General features: G+C 38.7%; 4 protein-coding genes and 1 pseudogene across 4 annotated transcripts; 3 read left to right on the plus strand and 2 right to left on the minus strand.

Annotated features, from left to right (window-relative positions):
- The first annotated feature begins 503 nt into the window (after positions 1–503).
- Positions 504–5,636, plus strand: LOC137713876 (protein ENHANCER OF LHP1 1-like; annotated as a pseudogene).
- A 912-nt stretch (positions 5,637–6,548) lies between these two features.
- Positions 6,549–8,196, plus strand: LOC137713180 (uncharacterized). The gene has a single exon (XM_068452446.1). The coding sequence runs from the start codon at positions 6,596–6,598 to the stop codon at positions 8,012–8,014; it is 1,419 nt and encodes a 472-aa protein (XP_068308547.1). The 5' UTR covers positions 6,549–6,595; the 3' UTR covers positions 8,015–8,196.
- Positions 8,197–10,261: 2,065 nt separating this feature from the next.
- Positions 10,262–11,010, plus strand: LOC137711853 (basic leucine zipper 8-like). The gene has a single exon (XM_068451012.1). It carries the CDS (start codon positions 10,279–10,281, stop codon positions 10,798–10,800), a length of 522 nt encoding a protein of 173 aa, XP_068307113.1. The 5' UTR covers positions 10,262–10,278; the 3' UTR covers positions 10,801–11,010.
- A 116-nt stretch (positions 11,011–11,126) lies between these two features.
- Positions 11,127–13,868, minus strand: LOC137711854 (uncharacterized). Its single transcript, XM_068451013.1, has 5 exons — positions 13,719–13,868; positions 13,508–13,581; positions 11,644–11,747; positions 11,476–11,530; positions 11,127–11,392 (listed from the first exon to the last, which is right to left on the minus strand). Exons 1-5 carry the CDS (start codon positions 13,824–13,826, stop codon positions 11,254–11,256), a joined length of 480 nt encoding a protein of 159 aa, XP_068307114.1. The 5' UTR covers positions 13,827–13,868; the 3' UTR covers positions 11,127–11,253.
- Positions 13,869–15,719: 1,851 nt separating this feature from the next.
- Positions 15,720–20,404, minus strand: LOC137713476 (serine protease SPPA, chloroplastic-like). The gene is made up of 13 exons (XM_068452777.1): positions 19,962–20,404; positions 19,659–19,842; positions 19,290–19,427; positions 19,030–19,200; positions 18,852–18,955; positions 18,360–18,427; positions 18,063–18,229; positions 17,608–17,677; positions 16,965–17,119; positions 16,652–16,757; positions 16,472–16,559; positions 16,233–16,376; positions 15,720–16,117 (listed from the first exon to the last, which is right to left on the minus strand). Exons 1-13 carry the CDS (start codon positions 20,370–20,372, stop codon positions 15,887–15,889), a joined length of 2,037 nt encoding a protein of 678 aa, XP_068308878.1. The 5' UTR covers positions 20,373–20,404; the 3' UTR covers positions 15,720–15,886.
- Positions 20,405–21,312: the final 908 nt, after the last annotated feature.

Consider the following 21,312-nt stretch of genomic DNA (forward strand, 5'->3'; position numbering starts at 1 on the left):
AACGCATGTGAATGTGAAGAAATTAGTTCAGCTCATTCAGATTTAATCAAAATTAAGAACAATTTCTCAAAAAAAAAAAAAAATTAAGAGTTCGATATTTGCAATGAGTTTTAGTAAAATTTATGTAGTAAATTGGTAAATATCGCTGATATTCATTGATTTTCTTATATTTTGCTAATATAGATTGAAGTTTGCATTTCACCTCCCATTTTCATATCGATCATTGATTTTTCAAATATTTCAACTGAAATATCGACAATTTCATGGATATTTTAAATAGTGGTCGCAACAAAAACATAGACCAATATTTACTGGTGGGCGTGTCACGCTTAGTAAGATCCAACTACTTGGTTATTGAATCTTACCCGCCAAACCTAAACCCCCATTTTCCCGCCAAAACCCACATTGCCTCTCTTTCTCTCTCAATTAAATCAAACAACAAAGAAATCTGGAAAATCCAACAAAACCCAAATCCAAGTTTCCGTCGATCCGCACGCAGAGCCATGAAGATCCGAACTTTGAAGCTCCGAGAGGCCCACAAGCCCACGAGCAGCGGCGGGGGGCCGTCGTACTGCTCGGTGCTGTAGGACCAGCAGGCCTACCACGTCGTGACGGCCTCCTCCTCCGACCCCACAATCGCCATCCACGACTCTCTTATTCTGTCCAGCCCTCCCAAGCTCCTCCGCCACCACCGCGACGGCGTCACGGCTCTCGCTCTCAGCCCCAACTCCACCTGCCTCGCCTCCGGCTCCGTCGACCACTCCGTCAAGCTCTACAAGTTTCCAGGTCAATATCTCCTAACCATTTCTCGTGTTTTTTTGGTTTTAGGGGTTTTGAGAAACTGGGTTTTTCGATTTGTTTGAGTTTTTGTCTGAAATTAATATCAATAAGCAAAAACAAGATTTGGTAGATTCAATGTGAAATGCTGGATTTAAAGGGGGTCATTGAATTCAAAGGCTCACTAGTTCTTGGATCCCTGAAAAAAGTGAAAGCTTGGATTTTTTTTCTTCAGATGTTATAATTTTGAAGCGTTTATTGTTACAAATCTCTCTGTGTAATTGCTCTCGGATGTTAATTTGTGATTAATTTTATAATTAAAATTGTTAGGTGGAGAATTTCAGACAAATATAACCCGATTCACGCTGCCAATACGTACCCTGGCGTTTAACAAATCCGGGACACTGTTGGCAGCTGCTGGTGATGATGAAGGCATTAAGCTTATTAACACAGTTGATGGTTCAATTTCAAGAGTTCTTAAAGGACACAAAGGACCAGTGACAGGTTTAGGTTTCGATCCCCACAGCGAATATTTGGCCTCTATTGATTCAACTGGGGCTGTTATATACTGGGAACTTTCATCTGGAACCACCTTGCATACCCTTAAAGGGGTAGCTCCTAACTCGGGTTTCGATCATTCCATAATGAATGTACTTAGCTGGAGTCCTGATGGAGACAAGTTAGCCGTGCCAGGGTTGAGAAATGATGTGGTGGTTTATGATAGAGACACAGCTGAAAAGCTGTTTTCGTTGAGAGGTGATCACACACAGCCTATTTGTTCCTTGGCTTGGTCACCTAACGGAAAATACATGGCTACTTCTGGTTTGGATAAGCAGGTTCTCATCTGGGATGTTGATCGGAAGCAGGACATTGACAGGCAGAACTTTGAAGAGAGGATATGTTGCTTGGGGTGGAAGCCCATTGGCAATGCACTGGCTGTTATTGATTGTATGGGAAAGTATGGTGTGTGGGATTCAGTGACTCCTTCATCAATGAAGTCGCCCACTGAAGATGTTCCCAATCTACAATCTAAGAACAGCAGTGGGCTGCTTTTGTTTGACGAAGAGGAGGGTCAGGAGCTTAGCACTTCTGGTAGTTTAAGTGATGTTGGTGAAGATAGTCTTGGGGAATCCAAACCGCCTAGCAGGAAGAGGCCACACAAGCACTCTGCATATGAGGATGATTTGGAAGAGGATGGTTTTGATGGCTTTAGGTTGATACCAAATGTTGAGTTGGAGTCCCGAAAAAAAGCGCGTCGTAAACACAGTGAAAGTGTTGATAATGAGAATGAGGGAGCAAGCAGCAAAGTGACATCGATTAGATCAAAAATGCAGGTGGCATTCCAGCCTGGTGCTACTCCTTTGCAGCCTGGAAAAAGGCGCTTTCTGTGCTATAACATGCTTGGAGCCATAACTACAATTGAACATGACGGATTCTCCCATATTGAGGTAACCTATGGCATAAGTCACCAAACTCTCACTATTACGTGATTGCTTTTGTTAGCCCGGAGTGCCTTTATATCGTACTTACATTTAAGTGTGTGTGATGCAGATAGATTTTCATGATACAAGTCGCGGTCCAAGAGTTCCATCAATGAATGATCATTTTGGTTTCACAATGGCTTCACTTAATGAGAATGGAAGCGTTTTTGCAAATCCCTGCAAGGGAGAAAAGCACATGAGTACTCTCATGTATCGCCCATTCAGTAGTTGGGCAAATAATAGTGAGGTTAGATCATTGCCTTTAAATATTAAGGAAAACTAATGAAAAGGGTTTGAAAACTTTGAGTTTTAATGATAAGGACAAAATAAAGGGTAAAGTGAATAGTATCAGGATTGACTTTTTAGTGTAAAAATATGGTTTTTCGTTAAAGTGAACAGTACCGTGGGTTTTTCGTTAAAACTCCCTAAATATTATGCATTAATGCTATATTCTGGTGTGTATAATACATGTGCACTTTGAATATTTTAACTGCCTATGCATGATGAATATGAGAGCTTTTGTATAATGTTGACTTTGATGTGTGATGCAAACCCAGTGGTCTATGCGATTGGAGGGGGAAGAAGTGAAGGTTGTGGCACTTGGCACATCTTGGGTGGCAGCAATTACGAGTCTTAACTTCCTTCGCATCTTCACTGAAAGTGGTTTGCAGGTATGCTGATATACTTCAAATCATATTTCTTTTGTCGGTGAATTAAGTTATTTTGGTGGAATGGGATTGTTAAGTTGTTTATGGCTGTCTCTTTCTTATGTTTGTCTAATGTTGACTTCTTTAGCATTTATCTCTCGACAAATTTAATAACAGCTTTAGCTATAATCTTTCATATATTTAATGTAAAAGGGCCAGGAACTTGTTTGACTGATTGAGGTTAACAATGTAACAATTAGTTAGTGCATCAAATTTTTGATTTTGAGTTACTCTAACTTGTTGACGATAGTAAGCTTAGTTTCTGGAGTTATATGTTTTTCTGAATTCATTTCATTACAGAAACATGTTGTCTCCCTTGATGGACCTGTCGTGACCGCATCAGGCTTCAAGGATGAACTTGCGATTGTCACTCATGCTTCCAATTGTCTTCCTTCAAATGAACAGGTCTGATTTTCAAGTGATTATCGATACTATATTACTGCGTTGATCTGTAAGGTTTTTATTTTTTAATTTTCTTATAACAGAATTCTCCTTTTTCTACTTGAGATATGTAGATTTACAAGTCCAGCAGTGCATGTTTGATACCATTGGCATCATTTTAAAATAAAATCAATTATCCTCCATTTGTTCGGGCTGATGATTTTGCACTCATTATCTCATTCTATTTTATCTGCTGAAATGAAATTGTTCTTTTCTTCTGAAACATGCAGATGCTTGAATTTAGAGTACTCAACATAACTAATGGAAGCCAGCCTCTTAGAGGACGGTTGCCTTTGACTCCTGGTTCACATCTAACATGGTTCGGGTTTAGTGAAGAAGGGCAATTAAGCTCCTACGATTCCAAGGTATTTTAACTCTATTTTCAAGTTATTCTATTACTATGACTTAGAAACCGCTTTTGAGATTGGATATGAGCCGTTTTCTATATTCCTTTTTTATAGGGCGTGCTAAGAGTTTTTACAAGGCAATATGGTGGCAGTTGGCTCCCACTCTTCAGGTTCAAGATTCTTCTGCGAAACAATATACATGGAATGCTTCTCTAAACAAAAATCTCTAACAAATAATCTTTCATGCAGTGCTAGCAAAGAGAAGAAGTCAGGCGAAAACTATTGGGTGGTTGGGTTGAATGCAAGCAAATTGTTTTGCATAGTTTGCAAAAGTCCTGACTTATACCCGCAGGTAAGGAATGCTCGCCACCTCCTTCTCTCAGATGTTTCCTCTGCAAATCATATCTTGACCATCCTACTTTTTCAGGTGATGCCGAAACCAGTCCTCACTCCGCTAAATTTTTCGTTCCCTCTAGCATCCTCTGATCTAGGGGCAGAAGCCCTTGAAAATGAGTTTATACTCAACAACACGCACCTCGCACAGGTCTGTCCTCTTACCCTCCTCACCTCATAGCGTTTATGTTCTATGTTTGAGAAAAGAACTGCCTGCTCTATGCCTGTTCTACCTGCTGCTGGTCTATGGCTGAGATGCTCACACGTATGTTAACTGACAGATTCAAAAGAAAATAGAAGAACTGGATGCTGTCGGTTTGGACACCACTTCACTTGACGATGAAGCTTTCAATACAGAAGCAGCTCAAGACAGATGCATCTTAAAGCTTATTGCGTCCTGCTGCAACGGTGAGTCTTTTACAGTTTATTGCAACATCTGGCCTCTAATCTTGGTTCTTGATTCCAACAAAATGGAAAATATTACAAAGTGCTGAAATGCTTGTTTGTGTTGGCAATTTCAGGAGATAAGCTTGTGAGAGCAACTGAACTCGTGAAGCTTCTGTCCCTCGAAAAATCAGTGAGGGGTGCAATCAAGCTTGTCACTGTTCTGAAGCTCCCTAACTTGGCTGAAAGGTTCAACAGCATTTTGGAGGTAAATATTTCAATAACCGATGAAACTGATTCGTTTCAATTTCCATCCCGCGGTTTCTTATGATCTTTCATGCCTTCTAACAGGAAAGGCTGCTCAACGAGAGTAAAAGAGCTGTGGAAATCACCTTCCCTACCTCAAACCACAACGCATCTTTCATCACGGATGACATTGCAGCCGCAAAGAAAACAACCTCTACCGAGCCAAGTAAGTTGTCAGGAAACGACATTCCACTATCAACGCCAAAATTGTCGGCTCCTTTGTTTACGAAGAAAGCCAAAACACAAGAACCTAAAGTTGGAACAGAGAAAACAGACGAAAAACTGGCGGAGGATGATGTTGGGAAGGTAAAAACGACAGAGGCGAAAAATGCTACACAGGTGAGCAACAATGCCGGAGAGACCAAGAAGGTAGGGGAAGTGTCTGAGGTACCAAATGATCAAGAAAAAGTGAAGAAGGCAGAAGCTCCTCGACGAGCATCTAATCCATTCATGAAGAAATTAATTAAGTAGATTAAGTTCCTCTTGGTTCCCTAATTACAAGGAGCTTAGTGTTTGAGCAGCATTAGTAGTAAAGTAAATACGACCCAGGTATCTATTTGTCTCAATATTGGGCCTGAACCTTGTTATGGGCTAAAGAAGCAAATTAAAGTATCCGGTCCACGGCCCAAGCAAATTTGCTTGTTTCCGACATGTCTTTTCTCCATTGGAAAAATAGGTTCCAAGTAAAAGAATATATAATTGGAGTAATTGCTTCTTAACTTTAGCTCAATTAGAGTTTCGGTCGGTTCTTCAATTAAAAATTCTTGAATATTGGTTTTTAAACTTGTAATAATGTAAAGCAATGGTTTTTTTGGTTAATTACGGTAGAAAGTTCATGTATTTTATTGCTCCTTTAAATCCTTTATGTTTGAATGAAAGTTCTAACGGAATTAGCAAAAAATACTCGCTCCAATTCATAACAAGTTTAAGGATCAATACTCACGAATTGTAATTCAAAGACCAAAACTCTAATTTAGAAAAAATTCAAGAATTAGTGCTCTAATTTTCTTGTCAATGAGTGTTGGTCGGTTCATTGCATGTAAGACATTAATTTTGTTTTTTTTTTTTTGCAAGAAAATATATTACAAATTAGTAAGTTTAGGATCTAATTAGCCAAAAGTAGGCTCAATTATAGATACGTGATTTAATTTGTCGACTTTGAGCTCACACGTACATATTCTAAACTAAATGATCTACAGTAAGGAAGATTTGAATTCGTTTCCACTTTGAATAACCTTCACGATTTGAGATCTTTTTTGGAACTCTGTTTTCCGAGTCAACGGAATAAGTGAACTGGACCATTCATTTTAATATTCGATCCTCACTAGTCCATTTCATCGACTCACCCTACATAAAATTAAGGGTGTGGATCTCTTTCTTTTTTCAACGGTCTGAATCACTTAATTCTTGAACTCTGGACACAGAAATCCGAAAGAGATGGAGTTCAACCTTCACCCACACCTTCGAAGTTTACTGAATTAACAATTATTAACTTGGAAAATGTTTTATGTCGGAAATCAGTGAGTGACACTCAACAAATAATAAAATAAAATAAAATAAAAATAAAGTGAGTGACAAACAATCAAACATGTCTCTCCCTCAAACAAAAAATGCGGAAAAACGAAGGGTGATCTCGTAATTTCAGAGTCGGCAAATCACAAACTTTAAAAGCCCGCAACTTTCCTCCCTCGGAAAATCGAAGCACACAAAAACCAGAGAGAAAGAAGGAAACTTTTAACTCCTTAAGAAACGAAACGACATGTCGATGGCGGAGGTCACCTTCTTCCAACTCCACGACGTCGACGACGACCCTCCCCACCTCCCCTACTGGGCACACCAGGACCTTGACCTCTACTCCTCCGATCCCGATTTCCTTCAATCCGATCGCGCCCTCCGCCCCTCCCGCATCGTCACCGTCGACGACGACGGCGACCTCTTATCCCAGTACCAGTCCCCCGTCCACGTCATCCGCAACGACGCCGTTTTGGGGGAGCCCGATTCCGGATCCAACCTGACCAACCGATCGGATTTGCTGGACCGCCGCGAGGACCAGGTGAATTTCGTGATGGATCTGTTCCAGCAGCGGGTCGAGCAGTCGTCTCAGGTAAACGCTCGCAGTCCCCTTTTGGTTTCTGAAGATATTGACGACGAGGATCGTAGTTTTGGGGTTATTGAGTCGAATTGCGATGTGGGTATGGAGGGTTTGGACCTCGATTTGAGTTTAGGGTTAGGGTCGGGATTGGATTTTGGGAATTGTTTGGATGGGGACGGGATTGATGATCCCGAGGAGGATGATTTCTTTGTGGGGAGGAGGGTGTCTGGGTCTGAATTTGGTGAGGAATCTTCCAATTTAAGTAGGGCAGATGATGATGCTTACGAGAATTGCGTGAGGCTGGTTGGGTTCGGGACCGATTCGGAGGATGATGAGAACGGGGTTATCGGGATCGATTTGAATTCCGGGGATGAGTATGGCGTGCAGGGTCGTGTCCATGGTGAGAATGATGATGATACGAGCATCCCGCTGCGTTGGGATTCGTTTATTTTGGAGGACCATAGGGAAACTAACGAAGATTTCGAGTGGGAGGAAGTTGAAGACGGGGTTGATGAGAGAGAGGTCTTCAGTACGTTTATTGATCATGACATCGAGGAATCAGGACCGGCGGCAGTTTCAGTTTTGGCAATGGTGGCACCGGAAGAGGAAATGAGTGTGGAGAGATCCGAGCATGTGGATGGTTTGGAATGGGAAATTTTGTTGAATTCCAATACTTGGGAGATAAATCCAGATGTGGCGCCTTATCCGGACGATGATTATATTCACACTGCAGAATATGATTTGCTGTTTGGTCAATTCTCTGAGAACGAGAATGCAACAGCGGGCAGGCCTCCGGCTGCCAACGCTGTGGTTGAAAGTCTCCCATCCGTAGTTTTAACTCAGGAGGATGTGGAAAAGGGCAATGCACTCTGTGCCGTTTGCAAGGATGAGATGAAATCGGGGGAACAAGCAAAGCAGCTACCTTGCACACATCGGTACCATGGTGACTGCATTGTGCCGTGGCTGCGCATAAGGAACACATGTCCTGTTTGTCGACATGAATTGCCCACCGCTGACGCTGCTTACGAGCGTAGAAGGAACCAAAGGCATGCTCGTGGGTCGAACGATGGTCGGGCAATGTTTTGAGATCTTCCTTCGGCATTAGGTATTCGAAAATGTAGATACTGCTGTGGTAAAGAGTTTTCATTTCTCTGTGAGGATGTTATAGTTCCTGATGCTTTGTCAGCATATACATTTTTTTGTGCTTGTTTCTTGTTGGAGGATGATTGTCAAGCATATAATGTAATAATATTTTGGTGGGTACTCAATTTTTGTCTTGTATTCTTATTTTTTGTGTGCTTTTTTCTTTTTACGATACATGCGATAAAATTCATCTAAACTACGAGATTGAAGATTTGAACTTGGGTACGTGTGCAAAAATACACGGCTCTAGCAGTTTTCTTTAACCCCTTTAGATTTGAAGGCACAAAACTACACATTTGGACAATGTTCATAGGTTTTTAGATACCTATTGTTTTCTTTTCTTTTTTTAACTTTTCTTTGATTGGAAAAAGAAAAAATATATTTTATAAATAGAAAGTTAGGCATATTTAGGGTAAAAGTGAACAAGTAGTTCACCAAATGCAAAACAATCAGACAAAATCAATTAGTAACTAAAGAACGCGGTCGCCGAGTGATTGGAGCGAATTTCAGGTTTGTATTTTATACGGTTCATTCTGAGTTCAATTTCTAGCGCTGGTGAATCATATAATGGTGGTCAAGGGGAGGCTAAAATGTCTCTAGGATTCTTTTCAACCCCCGAAAAGATAGATTGTCGTGACTTCACCACCAGCTGATTTCCTTTTCAAGTAAAAGAAATTAAGAACTCAAAAAAAAAAAAAAAAAAAAAGGAATTGGTGGTGAAGACATCCATCCAATGTTTCATTACAGACATTGAAATCAAATTATTGGGTAAAATCCAAATGACTCATAAACCCAAATTTTTTTATATTTATTTTTCCATCCATCGTGCAGAAATAGCTTATTAAAAACATAAAACAAAAAATGTGAGCATGCGTGTTAAATTATAATTTGCAGTAAGCAAGAATGGATACTTTCAAAGGAAGAAGCCAAGTATTTTTCCGAAATCTTATCCCACTACGTCCCTTCTATTTTTTCTCGCCGGCCAATTTTAGTAAAAGTGTTTAAACACACAAGTTGGTGATTACGTAGATTAAGCAGATGTTAATGATAGTCAATAGATTGGATTAAGTTTTCAGTAATATTTAAGTGTTCAACCACAAAATCAAATGAAAATTATGTTTATAAGTCCAACAAATTCAGCATGAGGAGGATGGTGATGCCCATGATTTGCACCTTATTTGTTTTCTTCACAAAATTCCTTTTGTTTCCAAAATTAGGGTTATCTTTTTTGGTAGATAGAGCCACTAAGTCAAACTTTATGCATGAGCTTTCTCAATCCAAACTATTGGTATTTATCACATAAATTAATCTTAGAAGTAACCTGCACGTGACTATCTGGTCTAGCGACATTCAGTTTTCAATTGATTGTAAAAGGCCTGATATTCGGCTCACACAAATCCAATGGCGAAGTAAAGTATAAGAATTCGATAATGAGTTATGGTATGTTGTAACTCGTATTTTTTGCCGCAACTTGGTTAACCCACTTATAATAAAAATAAACATGTCGGCTCACAGGGTTTGAGATTCGACTCACAAGGTTTGTATTGCATGGATTTTACAAGGTTTGTAATAGAGACCACCACTATTTATATTTGCAGCGAGTTCGATACCAAATTGTGTCCGCAACCTATACGACTATACATGTTCCAAATATATCTTTGTAAATATCCTATTGTGTATAGAAAAGAGAAAAACCTAGAAGCAACCAAAAGAGCTTAAGAACTAAGTCTATCCAAAACAAGGACCCCTACTTATATAGCCATATTTTTCACTTTGCAAGGTAAACCTAACCATTTCATGAGATCACTTGTCTTCAAGAACTAGCCCTTCCCTTTACATTTTTAGCAAATCCTAATTACTCTGTTAATCACATTCCTGGCCAGACGTCGGAAGTAAGTAATGTGAGATTAAGACATCCATGTTAGCAAATCAAGGTGATCATCCGCTCTAATTCTTTCCTTAATCTCACACGCCTTTCCGAAAACCGTCATAATCTCCAGGTGCAGGTATTTGCCTTCAGATGTTGATATGAATGTGTAAAGACAAAAGATGTTAAACAACACAAATTACATGGCAAGAAGAAGCTTAATCTCAATTAATTTCTGATTACGTGAAGGTCAAGAAATGTATGTATATATATAGATGCTAGAAGCTCACTAAAAAATTACTAAAACCCCTTTGAATTCTTCTTCTTCTTCTTCTTCTTCATGGAGCCAAATGAATCAAAGGGGACTCGGTACTTACCTAATCACTGCCTCCCAACGCATCCCCATCCAGATTCCATGCCGATCTACCCGCCTCGATTCTTCCCCGTCTCTCATATCCATGTTCCGGCCCATGATTTCTCACCAAACGCCTCGTCTCTCAGCAACGAAGCTGCCTTCGATGAAGCTGGGGAGCCGGACATGAACTACGAAAGAAAGCTCAAGAGAATGATATCCAACAGGGAGTCCGCGAGGAGGTCGCGAATGCGCAAGAAGAAGCAGATTGAAGAACTGCAGTATCAGGTGGATCAGCTCCACTCTACCAATCGCGGGCTCTCGGATAAGCTCATCCAACTGTTAGAGGGCAACCAACTGATCCTCCAGGAGAATGCTCAGCTAAAAGAGAGAGTTTCTTCCCTTCAAATCGTCCTTGCTGATCTCATAACACCTCTGAGGAATGCTGGAGATGTCACAGGTAACACAAATGGCAATCGACTTAGAGCCGAAGACTCAAGTACGCCATGATTGCCTGCCTTCCTACTATGGAGAATTCCACTTTGCTTCATCCAGTATAGGGGTTCAGTAGTATTGATGCGTAAAGTTTTCCCTTTTCCTTTCTTCCCCTGCTGTCTTTCTACAGGTAAAAACAGTTAAAGATACACGAGTTTAAATGGTCGATGTAATTTGTCAGCGATTTGCATACATACGATGTTATCATTCTGTAAATTGTCGTCGATTTGCATCCTCAACTCTACGTTACATCCATATGATCTTATCAATAAGATGGCAGGTATCCGACCCTTTTCGGTACAAATGCATACATCGACAGTAGATATAAGAAACTTCTGATAACTCGATTAGAGATTTTCAAAATTTTGGGTCCATATACTCCAAGTCATTTGTTAGTGTGCATCAGAACATTCGTTTATGAAACAATAGATATAAACAGGCCCTGAAAATCGAAAAAAAAACCTATCATCAATCGCTTTTCTTTACTTGATGCTTCCCATTTGAGACGTTAGGCGAGGTTTCTGCTGTAGTGGTAAAAGTTGAAAAGATGTTGCTCTGTTCTTCAAAACCCTGGACCGGGTCTGCATATGAGAGGGTGCAAGGCCATCTAGACATAGAGGAACTAAACATGATTAGCTTCGGAAACAGCAAGTGAAATTCAATTAAAAAACACGCTTCAATATACTCTACCTGCTCGACTTTATAACCTGATCATGTATTGTCACACTCTCATCAAAGATGTTGCCTGCAAGAACGAAGAAAATTAATTTTGAATAATTCAGCGACTTGCACTCATTGTACTTTGTATACATGTATTAAAATGAACCCGCATCATAGATTTAAGAAAATGTTGCACACCTCCATATAGGTTCGTCTTTGAGAAGTATTTTGCAGTCAACCAACGACTGTAGTCCACTTCATATTTCTTGAACTTCTCGATGTGGTTTGCGCTATGGAGGTCACTAACACAAACAAAGGACATAGTTTATCATCCAGGCGCTAGGCACAGGTTCAAATTCATGATATGACACGCAAGAGAAGTTAAGGCTCATTTTAAGCATGAAATATAACTGAGAAGCTAATATCCGGCAGCAGTGGGAAAAACTTTTCCGCTAAGCTGCACCGAGAGGAGAGCTGAATATGAAGAAGACATCGGTAGGAGCAAACTATAACAATGACAATTATAAGTCTACAACAGGGAAAGAGCGATAAAAAAATCAATGGGGTGTTCTGTTAAAAACTAATTACAAAGACTCAATAACGTATCAGGGTTACAGCACCCCTAGCATCGGAGCCATTGGTTATGAAAGTAACCTGATACGTGATAGTCCTAGCCCCTTAGAAATACTTAAAACTCATATGTCACGTGCATTTTGAATAACTGAGCTCATAAATGGTAGATCAACCAGGCATCAGTAAGCCTTTCTAACGCTCCTGCATCACACAAAGATCTAATTTGCGCACATGAAAACCCCCTATCACCAACCATAACCAATTCCAAGAATTTTACAATTACAGGGAGAAGAAATAAAGACAAAGCACAATGTAATAGGCATGTGAGCTTCTAGATGGAATTCCCATATACTCTACATTTTTAATGAAAGGGAAGATAGGTCAATGACACCCTACATGTGTCTGCGTTGGAGGTCAGGGGATGTTGGGGTATCATTATGTAAACCAAAGAACCTCCTCAGTTTAATTTAAGAATGTAACGTAGTACCTTCTTACAATGAAGTGGTTAATAATGTCGATAGAGACTTCATATCGCTAAATTTTGACCACTATGGACTGCTAGATTACAACAGTTGTAATTAGGGAAACTTGTGGCCGATAAAGACTACCATTTCTGTTTGTGTGTGTGCAAATGCAAAGGAGAGCGCAAGGCTTAGAACTTAGAAGTGTAAGCTAGTGTAAGGCCCGGAAATTCAAATTCTGAAAATGGGAAGAAGTAATCGTGAAAATCAAACAAATAGAAAGTAGCACTACTATGTTCTCAATCACGAAACCATTAAAACACTTAAGCATACTAAAGCGCGGAAGATGAGAGAGTCTGAGAAGAGTTTCACAACTGAATTTTCAAAGTAATAGAAACCACTCAAACTACTGAGTCCACTGTACAAATAACTAAAATCGATCATGCATTACAGAAAATCATGTCAAAATGATCCACACAAGATCCATTCTTCGATCAATCTTTAGGTCGCAATTATCTGTAACATGTTCTCCCTGCAGATAATTAAGCTCTTCCTATACAATCTATTCAATTTTCGGGAAGTTTACTCGTAGCTCATTCCCATAATTCAGGACTACGCAAAAATTGGAAAAACGAGTATAATTAATAAAGTCAACAGCTTCATTAATTTTCTTTTACCTGGAAACCAATTCACACACACTTAGCAAAATACAAATGACAAACACATAAACAAGCATAAGTCTCTGAAGAATTGCTACCGAAAACCAAACTTACAAGTTAAGCCAAATAACCAGTAGAGCAAATTACACACAGCGGTACGAAAAATTACATCATTTTCACTAAAATTGAATCTACTGGGAAAAATAAATACCAAAAAAATTGAAAAATAATTACTAAAAAGAGAAAATAATGGCATGGTAATTGCAAAATACGTTCCTCAACAAGGAATATAAGCATGTAAGTTGAAAATTTGAAATATTCAAACAAAAAATAGAAGCGAAAATCGGAAGAAAAGAAAGAGATACTCACTCATAATATGCAGAAACAATACCAGGCTTCTTCTCCTCGGCATCCAGAACTCCATTGTTGGCTCCAGCTTCAACCTTCAACGTATTTAAAATACGAAACGGTGAAAACCCATAAGAAATCATTACACAAAACCATATGTGTGTGTGTATATATATATATTATACAGATATACGTATAGGAAGAGATGGGGAGACAGAGAGAGAGAAAAAACCTGTGGATTTGGAGGAGAGTGAGAGATGGGTCGAGTGGCGGAGTTGTCGGAGCTAGAAGCAGAGGAGGATGGCGACGCCGGAGACGACGGAGACGGCAAGCTCGCCATGCTCACAATTTTGCTGTTGCTAACAGCTAAGAAACTATAACAAAGTCCACAGCCAAGTGAAAAAAAATCGTGGCTTTGCAGTGTTTTTCTTTATTATTTATTATTATTTTTTAATTTTAGTTTTATTTCAGCGAGGAATAGTTAAGAAGGGATCCCTTTTCTACCAAATCCATCAAGTTCAGAATTGGAACCGTTTAAATTTGATCAAATGACTACCGTTATTATAACTTTTAAAGGGCCCTGTTTGTAGTATTTGTATCAAATTTGAATAGGCTGATCCCTAAGGGCCCCTGTTTGTAGCCTTTGTATCAAATTTGAACAGTCTGATCCCGAATTTGGTGAATTTGATGGAAATAGATTCAGAGATGATCCCCTTCCGGATAGTTATTGCAAGCCCAAGAGGTAGGGTTGTCAAAGTTCCCAATAATAAGAAAACTAATTAAAGGGATAAAATAAAGGTTAAAATGAATAGTACTGGGATTGACATTTTAGTGTAAAAATATGAATTTTCTTTAAAGTGAACAGTATCATGATCTTTTCGTTAAAATTTTCAATAATGGCATCTCTTGCTTTGAAATCGTCCTGTATACCCGTTTAATACTTTAAAAATTAAAATTATATGGTTTTATATAAGTTTTTGTTTAATACAGGTTTTTTTTTTTTTTTTTCGTTGTTCATAAAAAAAAGAAAAAAAAAACTCTTAGGCGATATGCTTTATGGGACGAAATGGCCAACAAATTTTCAGTCAGACAACTCTCTTTGCCGACAAACCAATTTTTCAATGAAATCGAAATTTCTACTAATGATTCCATTGGCATCCCAAGATAGAGGCCGTGTAGGATCAATAAATCCTTTACTTTTGAAAAGTCAGAATATATTTTTCGTTTTTGCTAACAAAATTAGGGTTTAGGATAAGAAATACAAGCCATGTAAGGTGCGAAGAGTAAACGCCCTTAATTACTTAAGTCTGGAGATGATTATTTCCAATAAAAAAATCAAAGACGAGATCGTTCATTAGATTTTGTCCTCTTGGAAATGCACTTTGAAACAGTCAAAATTAATCAAATAAACTGATTAAGTACAAAACCTTAACTACAAATTATTGAAAACTTTTAATCTTTGTAAGCATATATGGATTAGATGAGTTGATCAAGACAGTGTGCTTGTCGCCCTTTATTCAAATTCGAAAACCTCTCCTTGTGTAAATGTTATGGATCTAAGATATGATACCAATATACATGTTATAAAGTAAACAAATTGGTAACACAACGTGACGGTTGACGGAAAAATTATTCTACAAGCAGGTGTGATGCTAATTAAGGGCTTGTTTAAAAGTGGGTTAAAATGACTAAAGACATTTTTGGATAAAAATGTTTTTGATTTCCAAAAACATTTCACAAAAAACGCTTTCAATCATTTTGAAAATAGTTCCAAACAAGCCCTAAATGAGAGGAAAAAAAATCGCTATTCTGTTATGTAACTAGGATATCAATATATATACTTCTTTAATCGAAAATAATTTCCGCACACCTTTTTCTCCATTGAATTCGAAAACCCTTTTTCTCCATTGAATTCGAAAACCGGTTTCCTCCTTGCTTTACCAATAATCTCCACAAGAACAAAGGCCATCTTTTAAATGATGGAAGCGTTTATTCTCTCACAATTTTCTCCCTTTCAACAACTTTTGATATCAGCTTAGCCACAGAAGCCATAGTTGAGATGCCTGTTCGTGTGGAGAGGATAAGACATTGGCCATAAATATTACATAACAAACATGTTTGAGTAAGGGAGCGGAATTTGAACTCGAGTGCAAAGCAGTAGGCCCGGCCAAACAAAGAGCAACTGATTTAACTCACACATGCAGTCGTCGAATATTTTGGTATTGCTTGATCCTGTGGTAGATGTACAATTTGCTTACAGAATACTCCACAACAAAAAAAAAAAAAAAAAAAAAAAAAAAAAAAACTTCCACTTCCGATAAATATGACCACAAGATATAGCAAAAATGGAATTTTAGCCCTCCCAGAAGAAAAATAAACGGGAAAGCTAATAATACGGTTTTAGAGGGAACCAAAGTAATCTTTCAACAAAGAGAAGATGGGGTTGGCCTGAGAAGCTCCCTCCAGTCTCTGAAACATGATTCCGTCCATTCGGGCTTGGACTCCGTCGGAAAACGTCAACTCCTGCAGCACTTCCTTCATCGTTCTATCCACTCCAACCAATGTAGCCCCTATGCCACTTAAAAGTTCTGGCAGCGTCGGGGAAGGTCTTGCGAGCTCCACGAGCGCAACCTGGCACCACAGCATGCACCACCATTAAAGAACATCCCAAAGAAAGGATAATACACTCAAACACTCAAAGTCGAAATTAATATTAATAACCAACAAATTTTGTTGATGACCACACCTGTCTGTCTTGGGGTATATTTGCCTTGAGCTTTGCTATTGCGACAGCACGAGAAAATCCGCCAATAGCATCAACTAAACCTCGTGATGCTGCATCGTTACCAGTCCAAACTCTTCCTTGTGCAACCTCCTCCATTTTATCTACCTGGCAACACAACAAAAGAGGGACACTTTAATATTTCAAATTAACAGAAGGAAAAGTATGTGAAACCAAAACAAAGAATGAATTGACCAGCATACAGTCATCGATCTGGAAAAAGCTGCCTTGTCTCGAAATTGCTTATATGCATTCTGTGCAGACTTAGCAAACAGTTCAGCTTCTTCTGGTCTGTATTGGAAAAGAAAATGTTGAGTTTGAAATTTTTGCCATTTATAGAAATATAGGAGACATTAGATACTCTTGGCAACGAATCTTTTTACCTGAAGGGTCGTTGTTCAGCTGCAAGAACTTCAGCATATTTTCCCCTTGATATGATTTCTTTGTTGAAGCCAATCCTCTCATACAGTTTTCCCAGGTTAAACTTTCCTATAAACAAAATTCATATGCAAATACATTAAAAAATGTCACACAATTACGTAGTAGTTTTTATGCATTTAGATGCGTGTCTGTCACTGTTTTGACCAGCGTCGTTATACAATATAGATCAAATGGGGCTGCAGTGTAGAAGCAATGCAGACTAATGCCTTCGCCACTTGGCTAATTCAATTTATGATTATATAAAGTCAAACTCACCTGTCACAACTCCAATGGAACCAGTTAAGGTTAGATTTTCTGCAACAATGGTGTCTGCTGCCATTGCCATATAGTATCCTCCACTTGCTGCCACATCAGACATCGATGCAATGACAGGTTTTGATGCAGCCAAAAGTCTGATTTCCCTCCACATCCTGCCCGACATAAACACATCAGGGCAAGCAGTTAATCGTGTGCACCCATAGGCACACAAATACACAGTTTCTTCTACACAACAGTACTTTCCAAAATATCAACAATTTATGGGGCAAAATTTAACATGTAGAGTTTTATGCAGCTAAAATAACAATAACTGTAATACCCCACTTGTCCAAACATTTCGCCTTCATTTTACTGATATTGTAGTTTCAATCAAAGAGAATTATCTTCTTTATCAGGCTCATTCATCATAAGCAGACTAGACAATGAGCTAAATAGAAGCATCATCCGTTTCCCCAAATCAGACCCTTACTGCTGCAAGACCCTGTTTTAAGCCATGCTAGCACCCAAACTCTACACTATGTGGACATTGCGGATGAGAATATCCATACTCATTCAGATGCTCGGGATGTTTCCCAATTACTATAAATGTACACTAATAAATATACGCATGAAATTAAGCTTAAAATATACTAGCACTTACAAATCAGAAGCAAGAGCATCACCTCCAGGGCTGTCAATTCGGATGATTGCGGCCTTATATCTTTTTGATTCTGGAATGGGAAAAATATCAACATGATGGGTAAAAAAAAATGAGATAGCAGTAACCAATGCCGAAGGGTTTCATATTCAGCAACTACAAAGTACACAATTGCCCATCATTGGTCTTGTTACATGTCACTGCTTTCTATAAATGATACGATACTGCAAGTAAATGGAACAAATTTATCTACGTTCATCGAGTTACTCCATGTAACTATGTAAGTAGTGTTAGTGACACATGCAAGAACTATATAACAAACTAATCTCCACAGTATAGCAAACCATAATGTACATCCACATCTTGTATCTTATAAAGCCTCTGCAAATGCATCAAAAGAAAGAAGGACACCATGCTAGGCAAATGAACTTCCATATGATAGACCACAGTCACCATACCTCTCACACTGCGAATCTTCTCAATGAACTGTTCCCCAATAATACTAGAACCGGGAAGACTTAAACCGCCTCGTACACGAGTAATGCTGCCTGATGCTCTAATTATGGCTATCTTGTCTTTACCGCCTGATAATCCAACAGTCCATTGCCGAACCCTTGAGTACTTTCTGTTTTAATAACGAAAAAGAATGAATAAGTAAGGAGAGGGACGGAGGATGGTTAAACACACACATATAGAGCATCTAGTGGACATCAAAATACTAGTAATTGAAGGCCACCAATAAGAAAGTTTACTACTTGTAATCAACCATAGGAAGAGTTTTTTCTTTTTGTACTCCAAGTCTTTCCTTCAACATTGAAATAACCTGCAAGGCCACCAATACTATCACAACGATGAATGAATACTGTTTTGCACACAAAAATATGGGACGTTCATATCAAAATACGGACAACAGGATAATTATAATTAACATATCAGAAGACAGAATATAACACTGGAAGACAATTGAATGTATGTTTGTATGTCATTAATAAACTAAGGTAATTTGTAATTACCAGGCCATAGAACTTCAATATACTCTGACAAACTTGAAGAGCGAAACTGAACTTTAGAAAACTCTCTCAAATTTCTCGAACTATGTTACTTTTTAAAATGTCTGGATCCGAAATACTTTGAAACAACCTTCTAAGTCTTCTTAGTATCAAATATTCCAATGGTATTAAATTTTGATTATTTCTAAACATACATCAAACGTCAACTCCAAATCAAAAGGAACTAGAACTCCATACCTCGTCATCATAATGTATGTTTGTGATCCAGCCTTCTTGTTTCAATTTTTCTACTTGGTAGACTCCTTCATTAATAAAATTCTCGATATCTTCTCTTTTCTTTCCTGTTGAAAATTTTCAGAAGTCCATCAGTTCCTTAAAGACTTGAAGATTGGCCAAACATCAAATTACAAAGCACCTCTCGTGGAAGAAATCACATCCAGCCAATTCCCATATATATTATCAAGCAATGCTGTCAGCATCTCACAATTCTCTTTGGACATGGTTTTGCGTGCAAGTTGATCACCGGCACTTTTGTATTTACCAATCCTTTCCACTTGTGGCTCGATTCCAACTTTCTCAAGAACACCTGAAAGAGAGTATGACAATTCCCTGCAACATGAGCTAATGAATAAGCATTTTCTCACAACAGAAACAACGGATTTCAGGGAAACTGACCTCTTATGAATGAGGCCTGAACGGTTAGACCAAACAAAGAAAAATAAGCACTTGGAGGTGCATATATCTCTTGGCACGCACTAGCAAGGTAATACTCTTTCTCTCCGCAAGCCGGTACATAGGCCACAACAAATTTACCTGCCACAGTGAACAGTCCATATGATAAGTTTTTTCTCCTCGACAAAGCGACATTCTAAACTACTCTAATAACTCGAGCGCAGGGGGGCGGGTACACTTACAAAAACAACATCAACAAAGCCTTATACCACTAAATGGGGTCGGCAGTATGAATCCTATAATGCCACTACGCTCGGTTTGGCGCCAAGTCTAAGAAAAACATAATGAAAATTAACAAGTCACAAAAAGTACCTGATTTCTTGAAATCCAAGATATGTCTTCGGATTTCTTCGACTTTGCCCCAACCACAATTCAAGCTTTCAATTTGGAGATAGACACCGGAAATTCGAGGATCGTAAGCTGCTTTAATCAAATTCTCACAAAGTTGAGGCAGCGAAAGTCCACTCGAAAATCGACTCTTCAGCTGATCAGATACCTGAAAAACGCCAATAAAAAAATAGTAATTTAGAAAAAAGTCAAACAGAAAAATGCTTTTTTCAATTGCAATCCCCGAACACACAGCACAAAAAATGTAACTTAGAAAAAAGGCAAAACCTGGCCGCGCAATTTGATGGTCAAGACGCTGCCTTTCTTGACGCGCTGCCAAGGGAACGCAATGAGCATGCGGAGCTTGACGACGAAGCTCTTCCACGCGCTCGCCTTCTCGAACTGAAACTCGCCGCTCGGATACTCCTTGTCTGCTGTTTTGGATTTATTTACGATCTCGCCATCGCTCTCCTTCGATTCGTCTTCTTTGGTATCCGTCGACGACGGAGACGAGTCGAAGGCGCGAGCCGAGATGCTGCGCAGAGAAAGAGGGGGAGAGGGAGAGATGAATTGGGGGCGGAGGCATAGGAAGCGGAGGGAGGTGGGAGTGAAGAGAGGTTTGGAGAGAGAGGTCGAAACGACGGCGTTGAAGGCGCGGCGGTGGATCGGAGAAGTGTGGAGAAGAATGAGCTTCGACATTCCTCTCTCAGCTCACTGTAACTGTGAGGAGGACCGAGTGAGAAGAAGGAAGAAAGAAATGAAGGGGATGGCAATTGGCAAAGGTTAGATTTTGTCCACGTCACCACTTGTGGTTTTGTCGATGTGTCGTATCCTGGCGCGCTTTTTTGTTTCCTTATTTCCATTTTATGAAATTACAACGAATTTGCCCTTTCACATATTTTTACTTTCACGTACATTTGTTGATTATTCCATCGTTAACCTTCATCAATTCATTTAGTTTAATAGTAAAATATTAAAAGAATGCGTGAAAAGTAAAAATAATAGTATGGGTAGCTGACGTTTCACATAAATGTTAAATGTTAATTTGATGGTTGATGTAGCAATATCAGATTTTTTTTTCTTTTTCCAATTGATATTTTTTTCGTTTTAAATGATATTTGTAGGATCTATTTTAAAATGAAATCAATTAAAATAAAGTTTCAAGATCTATAATTGATGCATTAATGAGATTCACATAATAAAATAATTAAAAATTATTTGACATCATATTTTCTCATATGTCAAATTTGACATATGAAAACTTAGAGTATCTCCAAATGAGATGTCAAAATCCTAAGTGGAATGCCACTGCGCATATTTGACGTTAAAAGTTTCTTCAACCGAAGTGTTATTTGCTACGTGGATTTGAAGGCTTAGTGATTTGATGTCAAATTTATTTTTAGTTCATTTTAATAGTGGGTTCCTTATTCCACTAATATTTCAATAACATTTGAATAATAAAATAACATTTAACAATTCAATTGGAGAATTACAAAATTTAACATAAGGTTTCAGATTGCCACATCAACTATCAATTGTAATTTAAATCTTATAATTTGACATTTCCTTTGGAGATGGTCTTATATGTCAATCCATATATCGGTTGGAGCTTACTCCCACCTTAAAATTTGATTACATG

This window comes from Pyrus communis, chromosome 13, assembly GCF_963583255.1.
Source record: "Pyrus communis chromosome 13, drPyrComm1.1, whole genome shotgun sequence".
NCBI lineage: Eukaryota > Viridiplantae > Streptophyta > Magnoliopsida > Rosales > Rosaceae > Pyrus > Pyrus communis.